The sequence below is a fragment of the Lipophrys pholis genome, assembly GCF_963383615.2.
Source record: "Lipophrys pholis genome assembly, chromosome: 22".
In the NCBI taxonomy this organism is placed as follows: Eukaryota; Metazoa; Chordata; class Actinopteri; order Blenniiformes; family Blenniidae; genus Lipophrys; species Lipophrys pholis.
The window spans coordinates 19452845-19465461 of record NC_137644.1 but is presented as its reverse complement, the minus strand read 5'-3'; the positions used below and the strand labels follow the sequence as shown (position 1 = coordinate 19465461).

Sequence of the window (12617 nt, the reverse complement as noted above, 5' to 3'; positions counted from 1 at the left end):
ATTAAATAAAACTGAGTGAAGGCAGCATGGATCACTACTGTTCACCAAACGTGCTGTAAGGACTTTACATTTCACCTTTTCTAAATCTGTTGCTACATAACCAGACAGACTATGTAGGTATTTCCTCCTGTTAACCACACAATTGTCTAAAACCTTTTAAATAAAGGTCTATTTTCTAAATTCATTAAATACCAAAATCAATCTGATCTACAAAAAAGCAAAACCCTAAATATTAGATTAATACTTTTAAATGAGGCGATGTGAGACTTTTGTGGCTTGATGACGATCTGAGGTTATATTGAAGCTTTAAGGTTCCTGGATTGTGCCATATGTTCCCCCTGCTCATTTTGACAGTGCGCGTGAGATCACTGCAACTCCCGCGTGTTATATAAAAATCAACCTGCACGTGCAGAACAAAGTAATTTGTCTTCATCATATGTACATTCATAGGATCTAAGCATGATGGTGCAAAGAGCCCCTGGCTGGCAGCCGCATGCTGCAGACGCGCTGTGGAAAAAAAGCGCCACGAGGGTTTTATAGGCGCCATACGCTGATTTTTCATTAAGGGCAGTGGGCGGCGCGCGCGCGCTCAGAGCGCGTCTCCTCATTGCGCTGCGCAGGAGTGCGTCTCTCTCTCTAATCACCCAACCAGCCGAGAAATCCAAACCCGAGCCCGCAGCCCCGCCGTCCCGCTCACAGACAGCAGGAGCACAGACGGAACGATGACCTCTTAGCGCATCTTTTTTTTTTAATCTTATTTCATTTTTTTTTTATTTTTACGCACCAGACCCGCCGCGCGACCCGCACGAACCTCCGTCCGTCCGGACACTTCACGTTCAAATCCCCCGCAAAGAAGCGATGGAAACGGCGGCTCCGCGGACCGATGTTCTCGTCTCCCGGCTGCTGCTTCTCACACAAATCGGTAAGAAACTGGGGAGAAATGATCGCTGACATGTGATGCGCTTGAAAATTACGCTTTGCGCCCGAACACTTTACAGTCCGTGTGCCCACAAAAAAAATGAATGTGCGGTGAGAGATAGTCCAGATGTGGAGATTTTTTAACCCCCTCCGTGGTGCCGAGTATTTCCTCCCAGATTTAGTTTGTCACCTGCAGGGATTTCTGTCCCCGTTTTCATCAAGTTATTGATGGAGCGCGAGGCTGCGTGTTGCGCACTGTGTTTACTGGATGAGCGCGCGAATGGACAATTGCTGCACAAACTTATTATTACGTGGTGTGATTGTGTGGAGGAAGATGCTTTCTTCAATTACTAGCCTCTGCAAATTCATGCTCCGCACATTGAACAAAGTGCTGCAGTGGAATATGCCCATAAAGAAATCTGACATCCTGCACTTGGGCAGCCCCTTTGTTGCCTTTGCACGCCTCTAGAATTCTCAGGAATCACCTGAATGAGTTCCTGACAGGCGACATCGTCTCCTTAGAGGCATGTGCCAGCATACATTTGTAATGCTTTGTTAAAAAACCGAGTCACTGGAGGTATCTGTCAGCAGAGCAGATGTCAGATCACACGGCCCCTCTGGTAAAGACATCCCAGAGCAGGGCTGTTTGTGGATTTGAGTAACAGGTGGGGAAGTCTGGCTGGAAAGAGGAGAAGGGGGGAAAAAAAGAGCTTTAACATTTTACACATCCCATCTGTGGCAGTAGAAGAAGACAGGAACGAGATGACTCGTCTCTTGGAGGTCGGTCAGATGTGGAGCAGAGTGCTTGTGCTCAAGTTTTTGAAACAAGTCCTCACTTCCAAATCAACACAATGTTCCTCATTGTTTGGGAAACATTTCAAAAATCACTGCAATACTTTTGTTTTCCAAGTTGTTTGAGGAAAACGACAAACAAAATTCAATGATCAAGGTATTGGGGAACCCTGCAACTACTGAATATTGATTTAACATATTTCTAAGATTACATATACAGACACTTAAAAAAACCTTAAAGTGTTTGCAAAAGAGAAAAATGATGGGAGGATGAGAATAAAGAAACTAAAAAAGGCAGTAATATGGGTCATTTTGCCACGTAACAGAATTACTGAACATGCTGTTCTACAGTTTGCTGAGTTTTCTCCAGTATCAGACGATCCTTCAGCTCTTTTATTGATTTAAAGGTTGGTGGAAGTTTTTCCTTCCGTTTAAGCAGTAGAAGCCGTTTATCTTGATCTGCATGTCCTGTGAAGCTGCGATAAGAGCACAAGGTTTTCTGGGTAACGCCACAATATGGGAATCTGTTTAGTCTGGGACCAGACTGGAACACATGAGACAGTGTGGCTGTCGTTTGGTATCGATCACATTTAGGGTTGGTGCTGTAATTCATGCTTCACTGTGCTCTGCCCTTTTTAACACCCAGACGCTTTCATTTATTTAGATGTTCTGGCTGTTTCTAATTGCAACTTCCAATAGCTGACTATTTTTTTTAATATATATATATATTTCTGTGTTTCTGATGCTGAGAAGGTCTGGAGTTACAAATGTGTGTGACACATTGCTGAACCTTGAAGTCCCGGGGAGGAAGCTACCGGATGGTATAAAGACGCGACGCTGCACTTCGCCTCACGTTGATAGTTGGAGATCATCGGCAGATTAAAAGTGATGCTGTCATACAGGAATCAGCTGTTAAATATGTTGAAGGTGTAAAATCTTTGGTGGAGGCCGAATACAAATGGAAACTTGGAGCTTCAAAACTACCGATTTCCATCAAGGCTTTTTGAATGAATCCTTTCAGGAATCCAACGGTTTCCTAAAACAATTTATTTTAAACAAGGTTGTGTGTTTTCAATACGGTTTTCGTATTATAAGGAGCAGGATATGGGACTCGGATGTGTTCTGATGTTTTCACGTCTCTGCCCGCTGTCTGATCACGTGACCTCAAATGAACCTGAGTCCTATTTCTTTGACCACAAATACACTTAAGACCTTGTTTACATGGTATATCAAGGGAAAACGCATGGTTTTTGTGTTTCCATTTCAGAATAGTGTCATACACAACATTTTAAAAACCTCAAACGCTGTAGTTTTCATGTTGGGCCACTAGTGGGTGCTGTTTGTTTTTTTTTTTGTCATAAAAGCACACGTGTGCAGAGGACAATCCGCTCGAAACACAATGGGACACTATTAGGTGCAGCTCTCTCGTTCCAGGAGAAAATGGACGGAGTCATGACACTGGAGGAAACATCATTGTCCTACTGAGCATGTGCAGAAGAACTATTTACTATTGTGCTCATGTGCAGCGTCTCCACCATCTATGACTGAGTCCGAGCATTTAAAAAAAAAGAAAAGGAAAGTAGTGTTTTTAGTGGCTCTGAGCACCGTTGTCGTGTGAACGGACGCCCAAACGGGGCCTCAGGGTAATAGATGGCGTTTGAGTCCTGCCGATGAAGGCGTTCTTTCACTTTCTATTGCGGTGTGATTCCTCCTGCTTGTGTTTCAGAGGATGAAGCTCACATTTCCTATAAATTCCTCCAGTCTTTAACCCCCCCCCCCCCCCCCCCGGCCTGCTGCCGCCGGAGCACAAATGCCATAATTAAGTGGAGATCCTCAGAATTAAGCAACTCGGGGATCCCAGACTGGCTCCGCCCTCTGGGTTTAAAGAAGCCGGTGCCCGGTGTGATCTGATGTTTGTTTTATTTCCCGGGTACACAAGTCAAAGATCTCATTGGGAAGAATGGCAGCGTCCTGCCGCCATCTGTCTCTCAATATGCCGGGACACAAACTCCAAACCGCTCGTCCAAAAAGGGCACGCCATCGCTGTGGTGTTGCGAGTGCTCTTGCTCTGGTCCCGCCGTCTGCTGCCAGGAAGCGCGGCCGTCTTCGCGGCGCCATATGCTTTTCCACGGCACGATTCCCTCCCGTGCGGCCTCCGTCTGAACGTAACGCCTACCGTCTGTCTCCTCTGAGTGCGGTAAGCGGGGAATGTTGGAACGTGTACATGCAAGTGTTAAAAAAAAAAATAAAATCCCTGCGACTCTTGAGTTTTAGTATCCTGTGATTCTGCTGGTTGGAGATTTGAAACCAATCTGACTCGGCTCAGCGTGGCGGTTGTGTGTGCGCCGGCCTCCTCCGGTGCTCGTACCACTTCACAGCAGACCTGCGTTTCCTCTCTGCTTCTCTGGAATCACTTCGGTTTCTCTGTAGCTCGTGGCGACACGTTCACGCTTCTGCTGGGCGACGTGATGATTTCCTCCAAAAGACAACGCGCTCTATTATCTTATATACCATCAGGCTGCGTGTGAGAATGCGGCACAGGTTATTCTGCACCTTTAGCGTCGCTATATACGAGTGCTCGTGGCTGCAGAATACTTTGCACATGTATCTCGATTGCAAAATATATTTCCCAAAAGACGAACTGAAGTGCAATCAATTATTTTCCTCTGCACTTTGCATTCAAGTGCTGAATGCCAACGTGTTCGACCAAACATGGAGCCCTATTGGGAACGAGGCGTAAAGGCCTCTTCATACTCCATAAGAACAAGACGAAAGTTCGGCAGTGCGGGGTCCTGTCGAACAAAATGACGTCATTTCCTTCGGCCAGCTCCTTCTGGCCGAACAAATTAGTTTGGGCTGTACCAACCGCCCTGGCCGAAACTTCTGCACTGCCGTGTGCTGCTCATGCGTGTTCTAGTTCGCTCATGACTATCGATAATATTTTAATCATATTTAGCTTGTAACAGCGCTACTGTACGAGCGCCGCAGCTCGTTAAAATGTCGGAGTCCAGGCTGACGTGATGCACCTGAACGCATCACGAACAGCTGTCAGCTCCTGGAGTTAAAACTGGACTAACATGGCGCTCGGACAAAAACTCTTTTATAACTGAAAAAGTTCAGAGAAATGTATTTCTGAAAGCACTGGAGGCCAGAAATAAACTGTGCAGTTGAAAAGTTGAAACGCCGCTTCACAGACTTGTGCCTGCTGTGAGGGGGCGTGGCCTGCTGTGAGGGGGCGTGGCCTGCGAGTTCGGCAGCTTCTTATCGGAGTATGAACAGTCCTGCCGAAAAAGCTTTTTTTTTCTGCTGCTGGCTGACGTCACTGCCGAATTTTCTTCTTGTTCTTATGGGTTCAAAAGGGAGTATGCAGGCGCCTTAAGTCACAAATTAAGAAAAACGACACAAACCAACGGTGCAAAAAAAGTCCTCATAAAGTATTTGGTGATTTATCTCCAGTTCGATCACGATACCAGTACTCTACAGCGTTATCACGTGTCGACTGTTTAACACTGAGAGTAACTATTGAGAATGAGGTTGAGGACGTTTTGCATATAAAAAAAGACATTTCAAAATAAAGGTAACTCGATACTTGGAGGTCTTGCTTTGTCGGCCAGCCATCTTCTATACCAGCGAGAGGCTTCAGTCCCCTGATGCAAACATTTTTGACCTTTCAACTTTTTATGTTTTTTAAAAAATATCTTTAGGTTGAAACTTGTGGAGAAGAACGTAAATGGCACCGCATCTTTAAGACGGGGAGATGAGAGGAAGTAGATTTCAAGTGATGACTGTTTTATATTCCTGTTCTGCAAAATTAAACGCACTTCTTCTAAAAACCTGAAAAAAAACTTAAGTAGCTCGTCTCGAGTTACTGTGACGTAACGATTATTACTCTCCGACCTACAATAATTCATCATTTAATAAGGTTGAAATGTCAGTCGGAATCAATATATTGGAACTAATATTCCAAATGTTCTGTATTAAATGAGTTTGTCTGCACATAAATTGGCTTATGAAAACCCCTTGACTTAATGCACTTAGGATATACATATAATCTTCCCTGTGTGGAGGTGTATTATTGACTGTGTGCATCTCGTGTGTTCTGGTTGTGAGCTGAAACCATCTGTCCACGCGGCGCTCTCAGCGCCTCCGAAGCAGAGGGGAAGCATCCGCTGCCATAACAGGAGGCCCTGATGGTGTCCTCGTAATTGCCTGCAAAATACTGGCACATACATGCTGGCATACTGCTGAATGCATTAATAACATAAATATTCGAGCTCTGCCGACCTTCGCACTGTGTGTAGTGAAATGATGATTCCCTTTAGAGATATTTGAAGAATTACAGCAATTTTTACGACTTGAATTAAGTCAATTGGCATTTGGGCTGCAAACTTATTTTTATATTAAAGTTGAAACTGCTGAAATGCTCTCTCTTTTTACCTGCACCTTTGTATGAATGAATGATAAAACTCAGTGTACATGAGTTAAGATCATTGAATTCTTTTTAAGTTTTCCATGTTTATTCCCAAGGAAAACACAAAAAAGTAGAGATAATTTAATTGTCTTACACCAGTTTTGCCACTTTTACCAAATATCTTGAAATCCCATCATTTACTGAATTCACAAGACCTTTAAGTCCAAATACAGACATTTGTCTCAGGCTTATACGTCCAGCCCATGAGGACAGACTAAGCATTATCCAGTAAGATGATCTGGTGTTTCTTTAATTCGTTCTATCCTTAGCTCTGCTCTTTTTTTCACCGTGTAAAGTGGACGAGAGATAAAAAAAAAACAGCCTACCTCTCTATCAAGCTTTAACTCCATGCTTAAGATGAGATTATGTGTACACTAATACACACACACACACACACACACACACACACACACACACACACACACACACACACACTGAGGGCAAAATGAATCTTGTTAGGAAGATTTTCCAAATCCTTCTTAACTGTCTGGTTTTTAGGGGAGAAATAAAATCGGAGTCAGTTGAACCGACATTTCACAAGAAAAAGTTTTTGTATTTTTTTGTTTTAGAAAAGTTTCGTCGTTTATACAGCAACTCTTTGAAAACGATGTCAGAAATGGGCGAAACACTGAGAAGGATGTAGTTTTCATGTTGGGCCACTAGTGGGTGCCGTTTGTTGTTTGTAACGAGAGCACACACACGCATGCGAGCAGAGAACAACACGCTATAAACATGTTTTTAAATCACATCTTAAAACACGCATGTTCTCTTTGGCTTTTAACCAGTGTTGAAGTTGACTTTTACTGCTCAAAGTGTATTCTGTGCTGCCACTGTATTGTTGTATTTATAATTGTATTTTTATATTGTTGTACAGCACTTTGGTCAACTGAGTTGTTTTTAATAGTGCTTTATAAATACATTGGATTGGATTGGATTGGATAAACATTAACAATGGGAGAACACAGACATTCTCGTGGACATAGGCAACCACTATGATCACGGTGACTTTCAAAATAAAACTACCCAGTCCCAGGAGAATAGTTTAATAGTTGAGATTCTCCCCTGATGGCATCTGAGTCCTCATTGGTCCATACGAATGTTGGATTCTCTCCTTTTTGTTCACGTTTAAAGCGTTTTGTTCTCTGCACACATGTCTGTGTGGTTTAAAGATGAAAACCAGCAACAGCGCCCTCCCGTGGCCCGGCAGACTAATTACACAGTTGTCAGTGTATCTGCTGCTGCTGCAGTGGAAACGCAACACTTTATTTATTTAATAGTCAAGGTGTTCAAGGCCTCATTGTCTGATTTATCTCTCAAACTAAACTTTAGATACTCAGATGCACTGTTGTGCTCGGAGCTTTGCTAAAAACCACAGATGTTACTTTAAATAATTAATTGCCTGTACCCCCCCCCCCCCCCCCCCCCCCCCCACTCAAAGTTTTTTTTCCTCATCTGGCCTCTCCATCTATAAAGCATTAAATTCATAAGTGCTCTTATTCTTTAATCCACTTTGCTGCAGCCGGCTCTTACCGTGGCGGCGTACGGTCACGGCTACGTCTGTGCCGTGAGGACGGCTGGATCTCTTTGAGGCTGAGGAGCCCGGACAGGAAGCGCTGCCCTCCCCAGGAAACACTTGCATCAGTCAAAAACTTTTGTCCTCGGCTGCTGCGGTGGCTCTTTATCAGCGGTGATTGGAAGAACTGCTCAAAGGTCGCTGAGGCAGAAGTGGAGTAAAAGGGTTGAAATGCTCTTTTATATTGAAAAACTCAGCAGAGCAGCCGAGGGTTTCCTTTTCTCACACAGCAGTGATGCATTATTAGTCGTTTACCCAGAAAAAGTTGGTAGATTTGGAGGAACATCGGGAATCCCCAAAACGCAAAAGTTCTCCGTTCTCACTTCATTTGACAATAAACTATAATATTGAAAATGTAATTTCTCCCATCATCTTTGCCATTTTCCCTTTAACTCTGCAGAGAAAAAACCCCTATAATCTCCAGAGGAAGAGGTGAGGGATGATGATTTTGCAGCAGAAACTGAGCATGGCAGGATGACCTGAGAACAAAAGGTGAAAAGGAGAGGAAGACTGAAACCGAGTCGCTGAAACCGTCGCGCAAATGTTCAATCGACGAATGCCAGCTCTCGCTCTCCCCGGTCGCTCCAGCCCAGAACGTCTGTCTGGAGTTACAGCGGCTGACAATGGCCGTCTGTCCCCGTCTGTGCCCACATACAGAGGCTACTGTTGTTGTTTTTAAGAGGCTGGCACCAAGGACCGAGGCTATCGGAGAGGCAAGTACTCGACTGGCCAGCTGATGGGCTTCAGCATGAACCAAAATGAATACTTGTGTACTGGCAGCAGTTTTTTCTCTCTGAATGAAGCTTTAGAAATACTCAAATAACCTTCAGATTCATATCTCTGGTTAGTTTGGCTTGTCATTGAACATTTTTTTGTTATTCATTTTACTCTTCTAATACTCTGATCCAGAGCTTGATTCATGTTTAGAAAATGTGGCCACCACAGTGGGTCACAACCTTTGGAGGTCTCTGTTGTATTGCTGTTAGAGGATGTGTCCATTGACTTGTAAATGACGGTGACGCGCAGGGCCAAAGGCTTTGTATGGCACCTCTGGTGTTTATATCAGAGGTCAGACAAGTCATGACAGACAAAGTGCACCCCAGCATTGTACTGGTGTTGGACCATTGGGAACCAGAGGCAAACTGTTTCAAGGCTCGTCCATTTTTATTTAAATGTCTTATATGACAGTGACTTTTTCTACCTCCACTGCAGCTGATCCTGTGACGGAACCTTTTGATAGTCCTGCGGCTTTACAAAAGTCAGGGAACATTTCCTATGTTGAAGTCCTGGCAGGACTAGAGGGAATACGATAGTAATCACTCCTGAAGCTTCCTTGTGGCGGGGTTACCTCCGTGACCATCCATTGTGTGATTCTGTTGTGGTTTGTGTCGTTTGGACGAATAAGTACGTTTTGAATGAAAATGCTTATTTTTTGTTTCAGAAAACTTTTTACACAGAACAGTTTTAAAAGCTATGCAGTATTCATGTTGGGCCACTAGAGGGTGCTGTAAAAGTCTCACGGTCGTAGTTTAACAAACCCATTTTTAAGATGAAGTAGGATAAACTTTGTTTTATTAAATTATTCTGGAGGTATTTTGAAGCATAGCCCGCTGCCATTGGTTATGAAGCTACACATTCGTTTGCAATGAAATACAAGCTGAAGAACATTTTAAAACTTTCTCTGTTACCTGAACTCAGTTTTTCCATGAAGTTGACGCCATTGTCTCTCTGAGATAGATGGGAGTTATGATGAGTTATGATGCATTTCGTGAAACTAAATTGTGACTTTAGGTCAAAATACTTTAAAAAGTTGACCAAAAAGCAAGTTTAATGAGTTTTAATCAGTTATTTAAATGTAAGTTATCTAAGTGTTAAGAGAGGGAAAAAAGAGAAAAATGTAAATCATCAGAAAAACTTAAAGTAAAATTCTCTGAATGAAAATGGTCCCTGGGTTTTTACGATCCGCCTCGCAGATCGGTTTGTTATTCAGGCCGACTCACGCTGAAGTTTGGTGGGAACTGAAACCAATTGGTTTGATGAAAGTTAATGGAGGCTTGTCTTCTGCCTTGTCAAGCGTGGAATTCAGAGACAAGCGGAGACGAAGTTAACTGGATCTCAGCACAGCAGAAACTTTCTTTTCCCAGGGAGACAGTTCATTAAGGGGCTGCGGCTGTGACCAATCAGTGGTTTGAAAGTTGATTAACCCCCACCCCCACCAGCCGACCACCTCCTTTCGTCTCACACACACACACACACACACACACACACACACACACACACACACACACACTCACGCTTTATTGGAGAAAATAAAATGTGGGTGGGCTGTCGGAATAGGCTCCGATTGAAAGAATGCACACACTTTAAAATAACTGTGTGACGGTTATGTTTGTAAGTTTATAGATGCGTACCTGCATCTTTTTCAGTGTGTGTGTGTGTGTGTGTGTGTATATAAGTGTGTGTGTGTGTGTGTGTGCTGCCTGCCAGACAAGTGAAGAATTGGGGGCGTGACCCTGCCTTGAAAAATGGAGAGGAGCGGGGATGGTTTTGTCTCCATGGCGATGGAGCGAGTCGGAGCAGGAAGCCAACAGGAAGTCGGGGTGTTCCACACGCCATCGGGGGCTCTTCTGTTGTCATGACGCTGTGAAGCGTTGCCATAGAAACTCCACTGATTTGACTCGAATGCCGCTGGAAAGCACGTCGGAGGGATTCTTCAATGGAAACGCTGTGAGTCCCCCCCCCCCCCCCCCGACGTGAGTTGATGAACATGAGTTATTGGGAGGAATTGGAGGCAAAACCAATCGGTTTGTGTGATGAAGACGTTTGGTTTTGAGATCAGAAGGACTTTAGTTGTCAGAATCAACTTCTCTTTCCGGCGCGTCTTCGTTCGTTTGTTCAGTAAAGAAGATTGATGCTACGGTTTTCACTTAATAAATGGTTTTGTTGAGATTTCAGCGTGTGATTTTACACGCCTCATTTTTCCCCCCAAACAGTATTTTAGAAGAAGTGACGCCACTCGTCGTCGTTGTCCGTCTACTCACACGTGTGCAGAAGCGGCGCGCGGTGGCAGCCTTTCTTCCGCCATTTCCAGGGAGAGGAAGTTGAAGCATCTTCCGTTGTCATGTAAACGTGGCCTGTGTGGAGTTTACATCTTCTCCCTCTACAAATATGGGTTTTATCCAGCGACTCTAATTAATTGGTGATTCTAAAGTGGATGAAATCCGCTCGTGTGTCTTCATGTCTTCCGTCCCGCGTTCGAAGGTAAATGTGGATTCAGATGTAGTCAAACTAATCGATCAGTCAAGGTTTGTGTCCAAAGACGTGTTTGTTACCGTAATATCAGGACTATAAGCTGCTACTTTTTTTCCACCCTCTTTGAACCCTGCAGTTTAAACAATGATTATATAAATGATTATAATTCATGGATGTTTACGGGTTAACGGGTTTCATGCCGCAGATACATGGGTGATGTGTTCAGGTGCATCACGTAACTCCGGGTTATATTCAGGTGCGCTCAATAGTCCGGAAATTATGGGAGTTTCTCGTGACTCTTAATTGGTCATCGGTGTGAATGTTGGTAAATGTTCATGTGATTAATTCTCCTCCAGTTTTTTATCATAGTGGTGAATTAAAGGTGCTTTAACAACAGACTGAACATAAAATGTTAAATAATATTTTGTCTTCTGTCTTCTTCAAAAAGTGACCAGAGCTTTCAGATCCCAGAAAATCTTAAAAAGACCCCCCCCCCCCACCCCCCCCACCCCCCCCCCCCCACCCCCCCCACCCCCCCCCCCCCCCCCCCCCCCCCGCGAGGAGCATTCGTATTAGTTTGCAGCTCCGCTCCACCGAACTGCAGCCGGATTACTAATCACACACGTGCACACTCGCATGCACACACTCACACTGTGCGGTAGGTCTCCTCCGTTTGTGTGGAGCAGATGGAGACGGTGCATCTCGCTGCTCTAACTAGACGGGCAGATTAGTGAGACGCTCGGCGGACGGATGAAACCATAACTCTCTGCCTCCGTGCACAGGAGACACCCGGCCAATGGAAGTGGAGGAATTGGGTTGAAACATTGAGCACTCCTCTGGGACACACACACACACACACACACACACACACACACACACACACACACACACACACACACACACACACACACACACACACACACACACACACACACACACACACACACACACACACACACACACACACACACACACACACACACACACACACACACACACACACACACACACACACACACACACACACAGGCCAGTGCCAACTGGATTGCTCTCTTCAGTTCCCCTGTTTTCTCCCCACGTTTATGCATGCGTGTGGCCTAAATGTCACCTCACATCACACACACTCTCCCCACCGTTTACACATGTATCCCTGCTTAATGTCTGTTTTAACTGTGTGTCCAGGGTCTTTGTATGTGGACATGTGAATCCCTGTGCATGTGTGTGCATGCGTCTCGCGTGTCTACAAGCTGCATTTATTCATAGCCTCCAGAAAAGATACGTCCCTCCTGCCTGGCTTTTTTTTTTTTTTTTTTTGGGCTGGTAGCGATGATTTGAGGTCAGTCCTCCTCCAGCTCTCGTGCTGCTGCTCGCAGCTCATCTGAAATGCCCCATTTTTTTTAAAGGAAAAGCCCCTCAACACCTTGGCTCCGAGCCAAACCAGAAGTGTTTGAGGTTACAAGAGGAATACTGTGGCTTTAGAGACGTCACACTTAAACAGAGGGACACTAATTGAATGTTTGAGGCTCCATTCGTTATCAACAACATTCAAATATCTGTAATCTGAACAACAGGGAGCTGCTCCGGGCATCCTGTCATCGTGTACAGCGAATC

The 12617-nt window shown here is 44.5% G+C and overlaps 1 protein-coding gene across 1 annotated transcript in view; it reads left to right on the top strand.

The window, feature by feature from the left end:
- Nucleotides 1-572: 572 nt before the first annotated feature.
- Nucleotides 573-12617, top strand: part of LOC308126904 (receptor-type tyrosine-protein phosphatase zeta-like) — a gene marked incomplete at its 3' end in the record, with an annotated part of 57717 nt that continues 45672 nt past the window's right edge. The window contains exon 1 of the mRNA XM_080491596.1: nt 573-922. Within this exon, the coding sequence (XP_080347722.1) occupies nt 859-922 (64 nt within the window). The 5' untranslated portion in view covers nt 573-858. The remainder of the gene's footprint in view (nt 923-12617) is intronic.